A 20852-nucleotide genomic window follows, 5' to 3' on the forward strand; every position below is an offset into this window, starting at 1 on the left:
TTCCTAGGGACACAGAAGCTATGCCACATGTTGTTAGTTCTCTCTATTTCTTGTGCCAAGGGCTGCATGTACCAATTGGCTATCCCTGTTTTAGACAGTTATCCATTGTACAAATACTGGTGCCATCTAGTGCTCAAACAGATATAACACTGTTAAAAGCATTGATGCAAAAATACTATTATGTAGTGCTCCAGACGTGGTCACTCCTGAGCCTACCTAGGAATGTTTTTCAACAAAGGATATAAAGAGAAAGAAGGGAAAAAAGTAGTAAACGGAATTTTTTCAAAACTGTATAGTCTATCAAATTATTAATGAAACAAATTTGGTTTTCACGTCCCTTTAAATTAAATTTAAAAGTTGTGTGAACTGCCAAGACATGGCCCGTGATCAAGGTAACGTTGCTTGGAATGTATGATTTTGTACATTGACATATTGTTGCAAGATATAGTGGTATCAATGCCCCACAAATGCATTTGGCCATTGGTTGTCTTACATTATTATATGGATACAAATTACTTCAAAATTAAAACATCAGCGAAAATTCAAATCGGCAAATCATACTGGGATTCTGATGGAGTGAAATGGAGCCCGGAGAAAGATGCAAATTAGTTTGTCAATAAATGGTAAGGTCATATGTAGTAAATGTACCTGTATGGTCAGCACAGACTATTATTCCAATCTTTCACTCACCTCTGGGGTGAGGTATTTGACAAGAATTTCTTTTCCTTTCTCTCCTAGTTTTTCATCAGGTGTGACCTCATACTCGGCCTGCAGCGTAAACAGGGTGTGTGGGAGACAAACACAGGACAGCGCAGGAAGGTAAAATAAAGGGATACAGACAACCATTTATATAGGGAGTCAGAGAGACAGGAGATGAGAGAACACGACAGAGAGGTTGTTAGGTAGTACCCGTGAAAAGAGAAACCCAGAGAGGAAACCCAGAGAAAAGGGAGGGTGCACACATAAAAAGAAAGGTAAAAATAACATAGGGCAGAAAAAGAGGAACAGAACAAGGAAAAGGATAAAAGAAAAAAGAACAAAAATAATTTTTGGTTAGACTTACAACACAGTCTTCTGTTTTATTTCACTATATCATACACATCTGATCTATTTAGTCATTTATAACATACACAGCTGATATATTTAGTCATTTATAACATACACATCTGTTATATTTAGTCATTTAGATCAGTGATTTTTAACCTTTTTTTTGCCGTGGCACACTTTTTTACATTAAGAAATCCTGTGGCACACCACCATCCCAAAATTTAAAAAAAATCACACATTGTAGCCTAATACAGCATATATATATATACATACACACAAACACACACATACTGTATGTATTGTGCTGTTATGCCATGCCTCCTACAAACTACCCCTGCACTGGGAGTAAAAAACAAGCAAAGTTTAAAAATATGTCACACTGTTGTCAATCTGCCGTGGCACACCTGAGGATCACTCACGGCACACTAGTGTGCCACGGCACACTGGTTGAAAAACACTGATTTAGATCATACACAGCTGATATATTTAGTCATTTATAACATACACATCTGTTATATTTAGTCATTTAGATCACACACATCTGATATATTTAGTCATTTATAACACACACATCTGATATATTTAGTCATTTATAACATACACATCTGATATATTTAGTCATTTATAACATACACAGCTGATATATTTAGTCATTTATAACATACACATCTGTTATATTTAGTCATTTAGATCACACACATCTGATATATTTAGTCATTTATAACACACACATCTGATATATTTAGTCATTTATAACATACACATCTGATATATTTAGTCATTTATAACATACACATCTGATATATTTAGTCATTTATAACACACACATCTGATATATTTAGTCATTTATAACATACACATCTGATATATTTAGTCATTTATAACATACACAGCTGATATATTTAGTCATATATAACATACACATCTGATATATTTAGTCATTTATAACATACACGTCTGATATATTTAGTCATTTATAACATACACATCTGATATATTTAGTCATTTATAACATACACATCTGATATATTTAGTAATTTAGATCATACACATCTGATATATTTAGTAATTTATAACATACACATCTGATATATTTAGTCATTTATAACATACACGTCTGATATATTTAGTCATTTATAACATACACATCTGATATATTTAGTCATTTATAACATACACAGCTGATATATTTAGTCAATTAGATCATACACATCTGATCTATTTAGTCATTTATAACATACACATCTGATATATTTAGTCATTTATAACATACACAGCTGATATATTTAGTCATTTATAACATACACAGCTGATATATTTAGTCATTTATAACACACACATCTGTTATATTTAGTAATTTATAACATACACGTCTGATATATTTAGTCATTTATAACATACACATCTGATATATTTAGTCATTTATAACATACACATCTGTTATATTTAGTCATTTATAACATACACAGCTGATATATTTAGTCATTTATAACATACACATCTGATATATTTAGTCATTTATAACATACACATCTGATATATTTAGTAATTTATAACATACACAACTGATATATTTAGTCATTTATAACATACACATCTGATATATTTAGTCATTTATAACATACACAGCTGATATATTTAGTCATTTATAACATACACATCTGATCTATTTAGTCATTTATAACATACACATCTGATATATTTAGTCATTTATATCATACACATCTGATATATTTAGTCATTTATATCATACACATCTGTTATATTTAGTCATTTATAACATACACATCTGTTATATTTAGTCATTTATATCATAAACATCTGTTATATTTAGTCATTTATAAAATACACATCTGATATATTTAATCATTTAGATCATACACATCTGATATATTTAGTAATTTATAACATACACGTCTGATATATTTAGTTATTTATAACATACACAGCTGATATATTTAGTCATTTATAACATACACATCTGATATATTTAGTCATTTAGATCATACACATCTGATATATTTAGTAATTTATAACATACACAGCTGATATATTTAGTCATTTATAACATACACATCTGATATATTTAGTCATTTATAACATACACGTCTGATATATTTAGTCATTTATAACATACACGTCTGATATATTTAGTCATTTATAACATACACATCTGATATATTTAGTCATTTAGATCATACACATCTGATATATTTAGTCATTTATAACATACACAGCTGATATATTTAGTCATTTGTAACATACACATCTGATATATTTAGTCATTTATAAAATACAAGTCTGATATATTTAGTCATTTATAACATACACAGCTGATATATTTAGTCATTTATAACATAGACATCTGATATATTTAGTCATTTATAACACACACATCTGATATATTTAGTCATTTATAACATACACATCTGATATATTTAGTCATTTATAACATACACAGCTGATATATTTAGTCATATATAACATACACATCTGATATATTTAGTCATTTATAACATACACGTCTGATATATTTAGTCATTTATAACATACACATCTGATATATTTAGTAATTTATAACATACACATCTGATATATTTAGTAATTTAGATCATACACATCTGATATATTTAGTAATTTATAACATACACATCTGATATATTTAGTCATTTATAACATACACGTCTGATATATTTAGTCATTTATAACATACACATCTGATATATTTAGTCATTTATAACATACACAGCTGATATATTTAGTCAATTAGATCATACACATCTGATCTATTTAGTCATTTATAACATACACATCTGATATATTTAGTCATTTATAACATACACAGCTGATATATTTAGTCATTTATAACATACACAGCTGATATATTTAGTCATTTATAACATACACAGCTGATATATTTAGTCATTTATAACACACACATCTGTTATATTTAGTAATTTATAACATACACATATTTAGTCATTTATAACATACACATCTGATATATTTAGTCATTTATAACATACACATCTGTTATATTTAGTCATTTATAACATACACAGCTGATATATTTAGTCATTTATAACATACACATCTGATATATTTAGTCATTTATAACATACACATCTGATATATTTAGTAATTTATAACATACACAACTGATATATTTAGTCATTTATAACATACACAACTGATATATTTAGTCATTTATAACATTCACATCTGATATATTTAGTCATTTATAACATACACAGCTGATATATTTAGTCATTTATAACATACACATCTGATCTATTTAGTCATTTATAACATACACATCTGATATATTTAGTCATTTATATCATACACATCTGATATATTTAGTCATTTATATCATACACATCTGTTATATTTAGTCATTTATAACATACACATCTGTTATATTTAGTCATTTATATCATAAACATCTGTTATATTTAGTCATTTATAAAATACACATCTGATATATTTAATCATTTAGATCATACACATCTGATATATTTAGTAATTTATAACATACACATCTGATATATTTAGTCATTTATAACATACACGTCTGATATATTTAGTCATTTATAACATACACAGCTGATATATTTAGTCATTTATAACATACACATCTGATATATTTAGTCATTTAGATCATACACATCTGATATATTTAGTCATTTATAACATACACAGCTGATATATTTAGTCATTTATAACATACACATCTGATATATTTAGTCATTTATAACATACACGTCTGATATATTTAGTCATTTATAACATACACGTCTGATATATTTAGTCATTTATAACATACACATCTGATATATTTAGTCATTTAGATCATACACATCTGATATATTTAGTCATTTATAACATACACAGCTGATATATTTAGTCATTTGTAACATACACATCTGATATATTTAGTCATTTATAAAATACAAGTCTGATATATTTAGTCATTTATAACATACACAGCTGATATATTTAGTCATTTATAACATACACATCTGATATATTTAGTCATTTATAAAATACAAGTCTGATATATTTAGTCATTTATAACATACACGTCTGATATATTTAGTCATTTAGATCACACACATCTGATATATTTAGTCATTTAGAACATACACAGCTGATATATTTAGTCATTTATAACATACACAGCTGATATATTTAGTCATTTATAACATACACATCTGATATATTTAGTCATTTATAACATACACATCTGATATATTTAGTCATTTAGATCACACAGGTCATTTAGATGATACACATCTGATATATTTAGTCAATTAGATCACACACATCTGATATATTTAGTCATTTAGATCATACCCATCTGATATATTTAGTCAATTAGATCGTACACATCTGATATATTTAGTCAATTAGATCACACACATCTGATATATTTAGTCATTTAGATCATACCCATCTGATATATTTAGTCAATTAGATCGTACACATCTGATATATTTAGTCAATTAGATCATACACATCTGATATATTTAGTCAATTAAATCATACACATCTGGTATATTTAGTAATTTAGATCATACACATCTGATATATTTAGTCATTTAGATCATACATATCTGATATATTTAGTCATTTAGATCATACATATCTGATATTTACGTTGGGCATTTTTCTCTCCCCCTGCTGTTAAACCTTTAGCATTACAGATTAATGTGGCATTAATTTGTAATAATGAACTGATTGTCTAATTAGTTAATTGGTTTTCAGTTGGTCAGTGATTAGTCACTAGAAATGTTTAGAGCTGCTGAGGTTTCCGCTAACAGAATAAAAAGTAGCCATACACTAAGTGGGCATTTTATGAAGCCTGGTAAATGTCAATAATAGGCAGTTATATTTTTTAAACCATTTAGGGCCCTGAAGAGAAATTTATAGAGTTAATACTCATTCATTGGATTTTTGACCCTTATTAAATTTGTGTTTGTAGGAATGTTTTTAAATGGAAAGGGTACAAGGTGCCGTGGAGGCGTTTCTTCATAAGTAGACCATGGGCTAATTTTTGCATTAGAATGTCCCTTTAAATGTAATTTATTAAAGCATTTTACTTTTTAACAAATTCCCATCTTTTACGGTTTTTATGCCTACAGAAAAATGTCCCAATTTCCAAACTGAAACCAGGAACTGCCCTTTTCCAACCCAATGTTGCCTAAATCCCTTCATACAAAATGTTGGACCTTTGTTTTCAAAACACCAGTTCTCCTCGTCTCCTTCCCCAAAAAGAGTCCCTCACTTCTGGGATGTGGTGAAATGTAAGCTAACAAAGACATGGTACAGAAGCACATAATTAAACAATGCGCTCTTTCTTGTTTAGAAAGGATATCAGGCTTTGTATTATAGGTTTGGCTAAAATAAATACATTATAAATGAGACAGGCTATAAGATGTCATATAATGTAAAACAACAGAGAGAAAACAAAAATGAAATAAAAATGTCCATATTTCATTGCCGCTATCTGATTGTCATGTCAGTGTGCACCTCGTCAGTCTTACCACAGCATCCAAAAAGTGAATGAGGCATTCCAGCTCTGGCTGAGCTTCGCAGAATTGGCGGAAGAGAAGCCTCCCAATCGGCTGTTTCTCACACAAGTTATGATAATCTTTCTCTGCAAAATAGGAGAGAACATAACTCAGTAAAGTGAGTACAGAAGTTTCTTACAAGCAGATTTCATTTATCAGAATAAAAATGTAAAATGTTTAAGGAAAATAAAACAGTATTGCAATATGCATTTATTATTTATTTTATCTTATTTTGCTGTGAAATACCTTGAAAGATTGCGCTTGTTTAACCTTCTAAGAAAGGCGCTTAAAGTACCAATAAATACAGTAGAGTTGCATAAACAAATGCAAGATAAAAAGACAATGCTATAGCACTTAGTCTGAACTTCAAATGAGTAGTAGATTTTTTTCTGACAATTTTAATGTCTATTTCCACTACTCCTGTATCATGTGACAGCCATCAGCCAATCACAAATGTATATACGTTTATTCTGTGAAATCTTGCACATGCTCAGTAGGAGCTGGTGACTCAAAAAGTGTAAATATAAAAAAGACTGTGCACAATTTTTAAATGGAAGTAAATTGGAAAGTTGTTTAAAATTGCATTCTCTATCTGAATCATCAAAGTTTAATTTTGACTTGAGTGTCCCTTTAAAGGGATGTTAACTTTTTAAATGCATTTTCACCCCTGTGCTGAGTTGTTTTGTAGCTATTAGATGCTGCTCACATTTAGGCCAATCTTTAGGTCATTTCTTTAGTGAAAACCCCCACACATATGTATCTTTTTTTTTTTACAGCAGACCCAGCTGATTCAAACAATAATATTATTTTATTTATATATTATAAAATGCAAGAAACCTGAAATAAAACTGTGAAAAATGCATTTTTTAAATTTAAATTTTAATAAAGATGGTTATAAACAATAATGTGTGTGTTTTTCCCTAAACTCTATAGTATAAAGAAGAAGATATCCTCATATAAATAAGAGTTTCCTGGTGCTTTACACCACCTGGTCAACAGTATACCCGGGATAAAAAAAAGAGGTGGTGTTTATGTGGGACCTGTGAACAGCAGTTGTTAGTACAGTATATGATTGCTGAGTATATACTGCTTGGATCTTTTTATATGTTTTTTGCCATTGAGACCTTTAGTGATGTGTGGACATATTGTAGTCCCTTTTAAAGGGACACAAGACTTAACTTTGTTAGTTTATGATTCAGATAGAGCATACAATTTTAAACGTTTTTTCCAATGTACTTATATTATCAATATTGCTTCATTCTCTTGGTATCATTTATTTAATGAGCAGCAATTCCCTACTGGGAGCTATAGCTGGACACATAGGTAAGCCAATGACAAGAGGCATTTATGTGCAGCCACCAATCAGCAGCTAGCTCCCAGCTCCTAAGCCTATATAGGTAAGTATTTCCACAAATGGTATTAAGAGAATTAAACTTTTTTTTTTGTTTAAAATTGTATGCTCTATCTAAATCATGAAAGAAAAAAATTGGGTTTTATGTCCCATTATGGTATTCTATTCTAAGACAACTCCCTCAATCATGGGCAACATCAAGTAGTAAAAGACGTGTAAGCTGCCTCTTTAGAAAACTGTTCATCACAACCAGGATCCATTTCTCTTACTTTAGGTTCCTTTTTAAATTCCCGGCTATTTAAGCAAAAAGTCAATAGTGAACATAAGTGTAAACTATCGCTCTATAACATTGTTGTTATATGCAAGTCATTTATTTTACAACTTGTTTTAGTTATTTGACTCCTTACGGAAAGTTGAATTTTGAAAATCACGAGGTGGCGATTTGGTTAGACAATGTTTAATATTTAAACCCTAGAGTTTAAAAAAAATATATGAAAAGAACTATTAGATAGATCTTGTCAGTTAGATTATCTGAACTATATATATATATATATATATATATATATATAAAGGCCTAGATTACGAGTGGAGCGCAATATTGCGCTTACACGAGTACAATATTGCTGCTCCACTCAGTAATACCAGCACACGTAAATGTGCACTGATATTACAAGTGAGGTGCAATGAGAATGCGAGGCCTGGAAGCCTTGCGCTCACGAGAGTGTGCTTCCATAGGCTCCAATGGGAGCCTCGTTCTCATGCCGTCAGACACGGTAAACCACCTAGGGAAGCACAAGGAAAAACACATAAATATATATGTATATACACATATTAACACATAAATATATATGTATATAAGCATATTAACACATAAATATATATGTATATACACATATTAACACATAAATATATATGTATATAAGCATATTAACACATAAATATATATGTATATACACATATTAACACATAAATATATATGTATATACACATATTAACACATAGATATATATGTATATAAGCATATTAACACATAAATATATATGTATATACACATATTAACACATATATATATATGTATATAAGCATATTAACACATAAATATATATGTATATACACATATTAACACATAAATATATATGTATATAAGCATATTAACACATAAATATATATGTATATACACATATTAACACATAAATATATATGTATATACACATATTAACACATAGATATATATGTATATAAGCATATTAACACATAAATATATATGTATATACACATATTAACACATAGATATATATGTATATAAGCATATTAACACATAAATATATATGTATATACACATATTAACACATAAATATATATGTATATACACATATTAACACATAGATATATATGTATATACACATATTAACACATAGATATATATGTATATACACATATTAACACATAGATATATATGTATATAAGCATATTAACACATAAATATATATGTATATACACATATTAACACATAAATATATATGTATATACACATATTAACACATAGATATATATGTATATACACATATTAACACATAGATATATATGTATATAAGCATATTAACACATAAATATATATGTATATACACATATTAACACATAAATATATATGTATATAAGCATATTAACACATAAATATATATGTATATAAGCATATTAACACATAAATATATATGTATATAAGCATATTAACACATAGATATATATATGTATATACACATATTAACACATAAATATATATGTATATACACATATTAACACATAGATATATATGTATTTACACATAGTAACACATAAATATAGATGTATATACACATACTAACACATAAATATATATGTATATACACATATTAACACATAGATATATATGTATATACACATATTAACACATAGATATATATGTATATACACATATTAACACATAGATATATATGTATATACACATATTAACACATAATTATATATGTATATAAGCATATTAACACATAGATATATATGTATATACGCATATTAACACATAAATATATGTACGTAAGCATATTAACACATAGATATATATGTATATACACATATTAACACATAAATATATGTACGTAAGCATATTAACACATAGATATATATGTATATACACATATTAACACATAAATATATGTACGTATTCCGTAAGCATATTAACACATAGATATATATGTATATACGCATAGTAACACATAAATATATATGTACGTAAGCATATTAACATATAGATATATATGTATATACACATAGTAACACATAAATATATATGTACGTAAGCATATTAACACATAGATATATATATATATATATACACATATTAACACATAAATATATATGTATATAAGCATATTAACACATAGATATATATGTATATACACATATTAACACATAGATATATATGTATATACACATATTAACACATAGATATATATGTATATACACATAGTAACACATACATATATATGTATATAAGCATAGTAACACATAGATATATATGTATGTAAGCATATTAACACATAAATATATATGTATGTAAGCATATTAACACATAAATATATATGTATGTAAGCATATTAACACATAGATATATATGTATATACGCATATTAACACATAGATATATATGTATATACACATAGTAACACATACATATATATGTATATACACATAGTAACACATACATATATATGTATATACACATATTAACACATAGATATATATGTATATACACATATTAACACATAGATATATATGTATATACACATAGTAACACATAGATATATATGTATATACACATATTAACACATAGATATATATGTATATACACATATTAACACATAGATATATATGTATATACACATAGTAACACATACATATATATGTATATACACACATTAACACATAGATATATATGTATATACACATATTAACACATAGATATATATGTATATACACATAGTAACACATAAATATATATGTATATACACACATTAACACATAGATATATATGTATATACACATATTAACACATAGATATATATGTATATACACATATTAACACATAAATATATATGTATATACACATAGTAACACATAAATATATCTGTATATACACATATTAACACATAAATATATATGTATATACACATATTAACACATAAATATATATGTATATACACATACTAACACATAAATATATATGTATATACACATATTAACACATAAATATATATGTATATACACATATTAACACATAGATATATACGTATATACACATATTAACACATAAATATATATGTATATACACATACTAACACATAAATATATATGTATATACACATACTAACACATAAATATATATGTATATACACATAGTAACACATAGATATATATGTATATACACATATTAACACATAAATATATATATATATATACACACATTAACACATAGATATATATGTATATACACATATTAACACATAGATATATATGTATATACACATATTAACACATAAATATATATGTATATAAGCATATTAACACATAAATATATATATATATATACACACATTAACACATAGATATATATGTATATACACATATAAACACATAGATATATATGTATATACACATATTAACACATAAATATATATGTATATACACATATTAACACATAAATATATATGTATATACACATACTAACACATAAATATATATGTATATACACATAGTAACACATAGATATATATGTATATACACATATTAACACATAGATATATATGTATATACACATAGTAACACATACATATATATGTATATACACATATTAACACATAAATATATATGTATATACACATATTAACACATAGATATATATGTATATACACATAGTAACACATAGATATATATGTATATACACATAGTAACACATAGATATATATGTATATACACATAGTAACACATAGATATATATGCATATACACATAGTAACACATAGATATATATGTATATACACATATTAACACATAGATATATATGTATATACACATAGTAACACATACATATATATGTATATACACATATTAACACATAAATATATATGTATATACACATAATAACACATAGATATATATGTATATACACATAGTAACACATACATATATATGTATATACACATAAATATATATGTATATACACATATTAACACATAGATATATATGTATATATACATATTAACACATAGATATATATGTATATACACATAGTAACACATACATATATATGTATATACACATATTAACACATAAATATATATGTATATACACATATTAACACATAGATATATATTGTATATACACATATTAATACATAGATATATATGTATATACACATACTAACACATAAATATATATGTATATACGCATATTAACACATAAATATATATGTATATACACATATTAACACATAGATATATATGTATATACACATATTAACACATAGATATATATGTATATACACATAGTAACACATACATATATATGTATATACACATATTAACACATAAATATATATGTATATACACATATTAACACATAAATATATATGTATATACACATACTAACACATAAATATATATGTATATACACACATTAACACATAGATATAAATGTATATACACATACTAACACATAAATATATATGTATATACACATAATAACACATAGATATATATGTATATACACATAGTAACACATAAATATATATGTATATACACATAGTAACACATAAATATATATGTATATACATATATTAACACATAAATATATATGTATATACACATATTAACACATAAATATATATGTATATACACATACTAACACATAAATATATATGTATATACACACATTAACACATAGATATAAATGTATATACACATACTAACACATAAATATATATGTATATACACATAATAACACATAGATATATATGTATATACACATAGTAACACATAAATATATATGTATATACACATAGTAACACATAAATATATATGTATATACATATATTAACACATAAATATATATGTATATACACATATTAACACATAAATATATATGTATATACACATATTAACACATAAATATATATGTATATACACACATTAACACATAGATATAAATGTATATACACATACTAACACATAAATATATATGTATATACACATAATAACACATAGATATATATGTATATACACATACTAACACATAACTATATATGTATATACACATACTAACACATAACTATATATGTATATACACATACTAACACATAAATATATATGTATATACACATATTAACACATAAATATATATGTATATACACATAGTAACACATAAATATATATGTATATACACATAGTAACACATAAATATATATGTATATACACATACTAACACATAAATATATATGTATATACACATAGTAACACATAAATATATATGTATATACACATAGTAACACATAAATATATATGTATATACACATACTAACACATAAATATATATGTATATACACATACTAACACATAAATATATATGTATATACACATACTAACACATAAATATATATGTATATACACATACTAACACATAAATATATATGTATATACACATACTAACACATAAATATATATGTATATACACATACTAACACATAAATATATATGTATATACACATAGTAACACATAAATATATATGTATATACACATAGTAACACATAGATATATATGTATATACACATAGTAACACATAAATATATATGTATATACACATAGTAACACATAGATATATATGTATATAAGCATATTAACACATAAATATATATGTATATAAGCATATTAACACATAAATATATATGTATATACACATAGTAACACATACATATATATGTATATACACATAGTAACACATAAATATATATGTATATAAGCATATTAACACATAAATATATATGTATATAAGCATATTAACACATAAATATATATGTATATACACATAGTAACACATAAATATATATGTATATAAGCATATTAACACATAAATATATATGTATATAAGCATATTAACACATAAATATATATGTATATAAGCATATTAACACATAAATATATATGTATATAAGCATAGTAACACATAAATATATATGTATATAAGCATATTAACACATAAATATATATGTATATACACATAGTAACACATACATATATATGTATATACACATAGTAACACATAAATATATATGTATATACACATATTAACACATAAATATATATGTATATACACATAGTAACACAGATATATATGTATATACACATATTAACACATAAATATATATGTATATAAGCATAGTAACACAGATATATATGTATATACACATAGTAACACATAAATATATATGTATATACACATACTAACACATAAATATATATGTATATACACACACTAACACATAAATATATATGTATATACACATACTAACACATAAATATATATGTATATACACATACTAACACATAAATATATATGTATATACACACACTAACACATAAATATATATGTATATACACATACTAACACATAAATATATATGTATATACACATAGTAACACATAAATATATATGTATATAAGCATATTAACACATAAATATATATGTATATACACATAGTAACACATAAATATATATGTATATAAGCATATACATATATATTTAGCGTAAAACACAGTCCCCATAGACGTCAATGTAAAGGCACTTTCAGTGCCGTTTTTTTCTAACACCCCACCCCCCCACACACACTTTATAACCCCTTATAACTGCTTTGTGCAGTTTTTTTTAATAAAATTAAAGATGTTCATATTTGTTTTTACTTGTACAGTACTGTCCTCTTTATTTGGGGGGCGATTGGGGCAATTTTTTTTTCATTAACCAGAGGTCTGACCTCTGGTTAATTGCGCATAGAGCAAAGTGGAACTGTGAGCTTGAGGGAGCATTAACCAACCACTTGTAATGGCTGGTTAGTTAACGTGCACCTGTAAATGGGGAAATTTGCCCTATAAACAAACCACAGCTTTGTCAATACAGAGGCAGTGATATAACTATATATTTACGGTTTCCATAGTAACACCTGAAGCCAGAAGGTTAACGTAATATCCACCTATGGGATTGGTAAGGCGGTCCTTAGTCACGTGACGGCTCTGTAAACACGGCAATGGCATTAGATAACACATATGGGAGTAGAGATAAGATGATTACAGGTATACATTTCATTTTAACGCACGTGTGAAAGTTGATTTATATCAATGTCTCTGCAATATGTCTAGCAAGTCTATTTTAATATACACTATTTTGGAGCCCAACACACAGAAGGGGAGGGGTTAAAGGGTTTATAAGTTGGGTTGTGTACACTGTTTAGTATGCTATTTTTTGATGTCCTAACAAAGGAGCTGAGTTTAGCACTTGAGTTTTCCTTAGGTTTTTTCTTTTAATTATAATTTTTTTATGTGTAAAGCTCCCGCTTTGTATTGCGCACGCTAACCTGAAGAGTAAGGTGCACCTGCTAAAGCCAGCATTACTGATCTGTAAATGTGCAGTTTCTGTCACAGGGTGCAGGACTATGCGCACTCCATTTTACTATTGCACTATTGTTTGCATACAGTGCATTCATAAAGTATTCAGACCCCTTATTTTTTTTTACATTTTGTTATGTTGCAGCCTTATGTTAAAATGGTTTAAACTATTTTATTTCACATCAATCTACACTCCATACCCCATAATGATAAAGCAAAAAACTGATTTTTGACAACTTTGTAAATTAAAAGAAAGAAAATACTGAAATATAACATTGACATAAGTATTCAGACCCTTAACTCTGTACTTAAGTAAGTTGAAGCACCTTTGGCTGCGATTACAGCCTCAAGTCTTTATGGGTATGATGCAACAAGCTCTGCACACCTGGTGTTACAGAAGCATTAGTTATTTTGTTATGAAGAGCTTATTTCCCAGCAGCAATGCCTGAACCAGCAAGCCAGCGCCTAAGAAGGGCTCCAAGAAAACTGTAACAAGTTTCATTTCATAAAGAGTTAACTCTTTTTTTTCAGCTTTTAGAAACTATTGTCTAATCACCTCTGGAGCCAGACTGCTAATTGATAAGATGAACTTGTAAACTTGTTATCTTAAGTACTGTAATCCTATTGTGGCCTGTCAAAGGACAGTGCTCTCTATCTAAATGTGTGATGGGGGATTTTGTGCTTCCCCCCCTCTCCCCCTGGGAGTGCCCTGTGTGCATGTAACCTTAATAAAAAGCAGGCTGGGCATCCCAGTCCTGAGTTCTTGTTTGACCCTCAATCGCAGCGTTGACTCGTTTTGTGGGCAGAAGGGTATCCTAGCTGTACTGCAGCTAAGGGAGATTATTCTATATTTGCGAGACTCATATAGAATACTATGGAAAGCAGCTTCTCCCCTCTTTAGCAATAGGGATCCAGGCTACTAAGCGGTCCATCTCTCAGCGAGACTAAGGGTAACCGTAACATTTGGCGGCAGTGGCGGGATTTTCCTGGATTTCCTAGGAGAGGTACAGAACGGATGGAGAGCGCTTACGAAAAATTGAAGCGTACAACCCTAAAGGATTTACTTGAAAGCAGAGGGGGGTACGCCAGCAACCGGCCGAGGAGAGAGCTGATCGCAGAATTGACCGAACTGGATCAGAGCTTCACAATGGCGGAAACACCGACCACGATTAGTGACGAAAAAACCAGGATTGTTCGGGAAAGGCTCTCATTATACGGGCCGAACCCCTCCATGGAATTGGTACAGCAGTTGATGGCGGAGGCGGACGAGGATATACGAGAGACTCGAGCCCACGAACTCAACCTAGCGAACGCACACCGCAATGCTGAAGCCCCGCAGGTAATCATCCCTGTCGAAAATGCTGGGAGGCCCAAGATACCCTATGCGGCATTTCGACCCTTCCTAGAGAGCGAGACAGGGATTGATGAATATTTGGCGGACTTCGAAAGGCAATGTGCCCTGCACCAGATTCCCAACAGAGAGTGGCCCACGATATTGTCTGGGAAACTATCCGGGCGAGCCCTGGAAGCCTTTCGTACTCTGGGTGCTGAGGAAGTGACACAGTATGAGCTAGTTAAGGAGACACTGTTGCGACGGTACGCTGTAACTCCGGACACGTATCGCCGACAGTTTCGGGGCACGGAAAAGAAGCCTAACGATACCCATATGGAATGGGCGCACCGAATGCGGAGAGCGGCAAATCACTGGCTGAGCGGAAGTAAAGCGGTGACTGGGGAGGAAATTTTACAATTGTTTCTCTTAGAACATTTTTATAATGGCATGGAACAGCAAGGGAAGGAATGGCTGCGAGACAGGCGGCCTTCTACCTTAGAAGAAGCAGCCAAATTGGCCGATGAACATTATGACTCCCGTCTTCACGAACCCATGAACTACCGAGCTCCAGCACGGGTCGAACCCAGAGAGGTTTACCGTGCACCCCCTCGTGCTGAATTCCGAGCCCCGGTGCCCACAGGGCCCGTCCGACACTCAGGACCACCCAATAACAGCTCTGAGCGTCCCAGACCGACTTGCCACCGATGCAAGCAACCAGGGCATTTCATGGCTAGCTGCCCCCTTAATACGCACCAGACACCCAGGAATTACAATTACCCCTCTGGGTCCTATCGTCCGGCCCGGGCCCTCTGTGTTAACCAAGAGGCCCCTATGGAGGGATATGTGGGGCCGCTTCACGAGGCAGACCCTGTATATGCTGCCTCAGATAACCGCCAGCACCATCGGCAGAGGGTATGGCTCGAGGGGCGATCTACCGAGGGATTGCGAGACACAGGGGCTACTATTACGCTGGTACAGAGTCATTTGGTGCCAGAGCACAAGCGATCCGGACAGACTGTGGCCGTTAGAGTGGCGGGGGGGGATGTGTACAAAATTCCAACAGCTAAAGTGCATCTTGATTGGGGAGCGGGAAAGGGGGCTGTGAACGTGGGCCTAATGGATAATTTACCTGCCGAAGTACTACTGGGCAACGATTTGGGCCCCATGACTTCTGCCTATGCTCCAGTATGCAACAACGAGGCGGACCCAGTGACTACACGGGCCCAAGCCCGGACGGAGCGAGAGCTCTCACCAGTGCGGGAGACACAGGTAAGACCTACCCCGACCTTGCCTGACAGGTTAGGCCCCATACCCTGGGACACCCCAGATGCCTTCGAGGCAGAGTCTAAGACTGACCCGACCTTACAAAAGTACCGGGAACGAGCAGAGACCGGAGGGGGCGGGGCAGATAACGAAACATTCTTATGGGAAAAAGGGAAACTATACCGCTGGACAGAGAAAAGGGGACAGCGTAGGCGACAGCTGGTAGTGCCCCACAAATACCGTCAAGAAATCCTCAAAATAGGCCACGACATCCCCTTAGCAGGCCACCTAGCCGTTACCCGTACCCTACACCGCATTACTCACACGTTCTTTTGGCCAGGGGTGCACGCTGACGTTAGAACTTACTGTAACACCTGCGATGTGTGTCAACGAGTAGGAAGGCGAGGCGATCACCCTAAAGCCCAGCTAGTAAATATGCCCATTGTAGAGGAACCCTTCAGCCGGGTTGCTATTGACCTAGTGGGACCACTGGCTACCCCTAGTCCCTCCGGTAAGCGATACATTCTTACCGTAGTGGACTACGCTACCAGGTACCCAGAGGCTGTCGCCCTATCCAACATACAAGCGGATACGGTAGCGAATGCACTAGTACAGGTGTTCTCCCGGGTAGGATTTCCAAAAGAAATCCTATCCGACCGAGGCACCCAATTTACGGCTGAATTGACCCAACAACTCTGGCAGGTTTGCAAAATTAAGTCCCTCCTAAGCTCCCCATACCACCCCCAGACGAACGGGCTGTGTGAGAGGTTCAATGGGACCCTCAAGCAAATGCTCAAGACGTTCACTCAGGAATACCGAGACTGGGAACGCTTCCTGCCGCACCTCCTATTTGCTTATCGGGAGGTGCCCCAGGAAACGACAGGGTTCTCTCCCTTCGAGTTGCTCTACGGAAGAAAGGTACGGGGACCCCTAAACCTGATCCGGGAGCACTGGGAGGGAGAGATGGAGGCTGACGGTGTCCCAATTGTGCCATACGTGCTGGAACTCAGGGACCGAATGGAGCAATTAGCCAAATCCGTGCGGGCTAATCTCCAGTTGGCCCAGAGAAGACAGAAAGTATGGTACGATCGGGGGGCCCGAAAGAGAATCTTCACCATAGGACAAAAGGTGTTAGTACTTAAGCCGGTGAAGACAGACAAATTGCAGGCGTCCTGGCAGGGTCCCTACCAGATCGTAGAGAAAAGGGGAGACACCACTTATGTGATAGCTAGCTGCCACGACAACAATCTTAGAAAGACATTCCATGTAAACATGCTCAAGGAATATTTTGAGCGACCAGAGAACGTGACGGCCGTATGTTGTTCCCCTCAGGAAGACCCCGACAGTTTACCCATTCCAGACCTATTAGAAAAGAGCCTCCCCACAGGTATAGTGGCGCAGGTTCAGATAGGGGACCGACTTAGCCCCACTGAAAGGGAGCAGCTCAACCAACTCCTCCAGTCCAAACACCTCACCTTCTCCCCGAAGCCAGGGTACACTACTTTAACCACCCACCAGGTAGATACTCCGGGACAAGCTCCCTTGCGCCAGGCTCCGTACCGAATCCCCGAAGCAGTTAGGACAGGAATGAAGAAGGAGATCGATGAGATGCTCCAGCTCAGGGTAATTGAGCCCTCCGATAGTCCCTGGGCCTCCCCAGTTGTCTTGGTGCCCAAGAAAGATGGGACCACCCGGTTCTGCGTAGACTATCGGAGGCTCAATGAAAATACCGTGACGGACGCTTACCCTATGCCCAGGGTAGACGAGCTACTCGATCGTATAGCCAGGGGAAATTACCTGACCACTATTGACCTCTGCAAAGGTTACTGGCAGATTCCCCTGGCCCCGGAGGCTATCCCCAAGTCGGCATTCGTCACCCCATTCGGCTTATATCAGTTTAGGGTAATGCCGTTTGGGATGAAGAATGCCCCAGCTACATTCCAGCGCTTGGTGGATAGGCTCCTGGATGGCTTCCAGAGTTTTGCTTGCGCCTACCTGGACGACATAGCGATCCACAGTGAGTCCTGGGAGGACCACTTAGCTCATGTGGGAATGGTTCTGGATCAGATCCGGGCTGCTGGCCTGACTCTGAAGCCAGAAAAATGCCACTTTGGGATGGCCGAGGTACAGTACCTGGGTCACCGGGTGGGGTGTGGAAAGCAGCGACCAGAGCCGGCCAAAATAGAAGCTGTCGCCAATTGGCCCACCCCCATCACTAAGACTCAGGTCCTAGCCTTCCTGGGCACGGCAGGGTACTATAGACGGTTCGTACCAGACTACAGCACACTTGCCAAACCCCTGACTGACTTGACCAAGAAGAACTTACCTCGACAGGTCCTGTGGTCTCCCCACTGTGAAACGGCTTTCCAGGCTCTCAAAAATGCTCTAATTAACGCTCCTGTCTTGGCGGCCCCAGCCCTTAACAAACGTTTTATCGTCCATACAGATGCTTCCATGTTCGGGTTGGGAGCCGTCCTCAGCCAAGTAGGCGAAGATGGAGGGGAGCATCCAGTTGCCTACATCAGCCGGAAGCTCCTGCCCCGCGAAGTCAGCTATGCAGCGGTCGAAAAGGAGTGTTTGGCTTTGGTGTGGGCATTAAAGAAA

The 20852-nt window shown here is 32.3% G+C and overlaps 1 protein-coding gene across 2 annotated transcripts in view; it reads right to left on the minus strand.

Moving 5' to 3' along the window:
- GRK5 (G protein-coupled receptor kinase 5) overlaps positions 1-20852 on the minus strand; it is a 315595-nt gene that overhangs the window by 99902 nt on the left and 194841 nt on the right. The window contains exons 3-4 of one of the 2 annotated variants that reach the window (XM_053692662.1): positions 6594-6706; positions 691-768 (exon numbers count right to left, since the gene is read on the minus strand). In XM_053692662.1, the coding sequence (XP_053548637.1) occupies positions 691-768; positions 6594-6706 (191 nt within the window). Of the gene's footprint in view, positions 1-648; positions 769-6593; positions 6707-20852 lie in introns of those variants that run through there. The other variant, XM_053692663.1, reaches the window with a different exon arrangement.

Source organism: Bombina bombina, chromosome 9, assembly GCF_027579735.1.
Source record: "Bombina bombina isolate aBomBom1 chromosome 9, aBomBom1.pri, whole genome shotgun sequence".
In the NCBI taxonomy this organism is placed as follows: domain Eukaryota; kingdom Metazoa; phylum Chordata; class Amphibia; order Anura; family Bombinatoridae; genus Bombina; species Bombina bombina.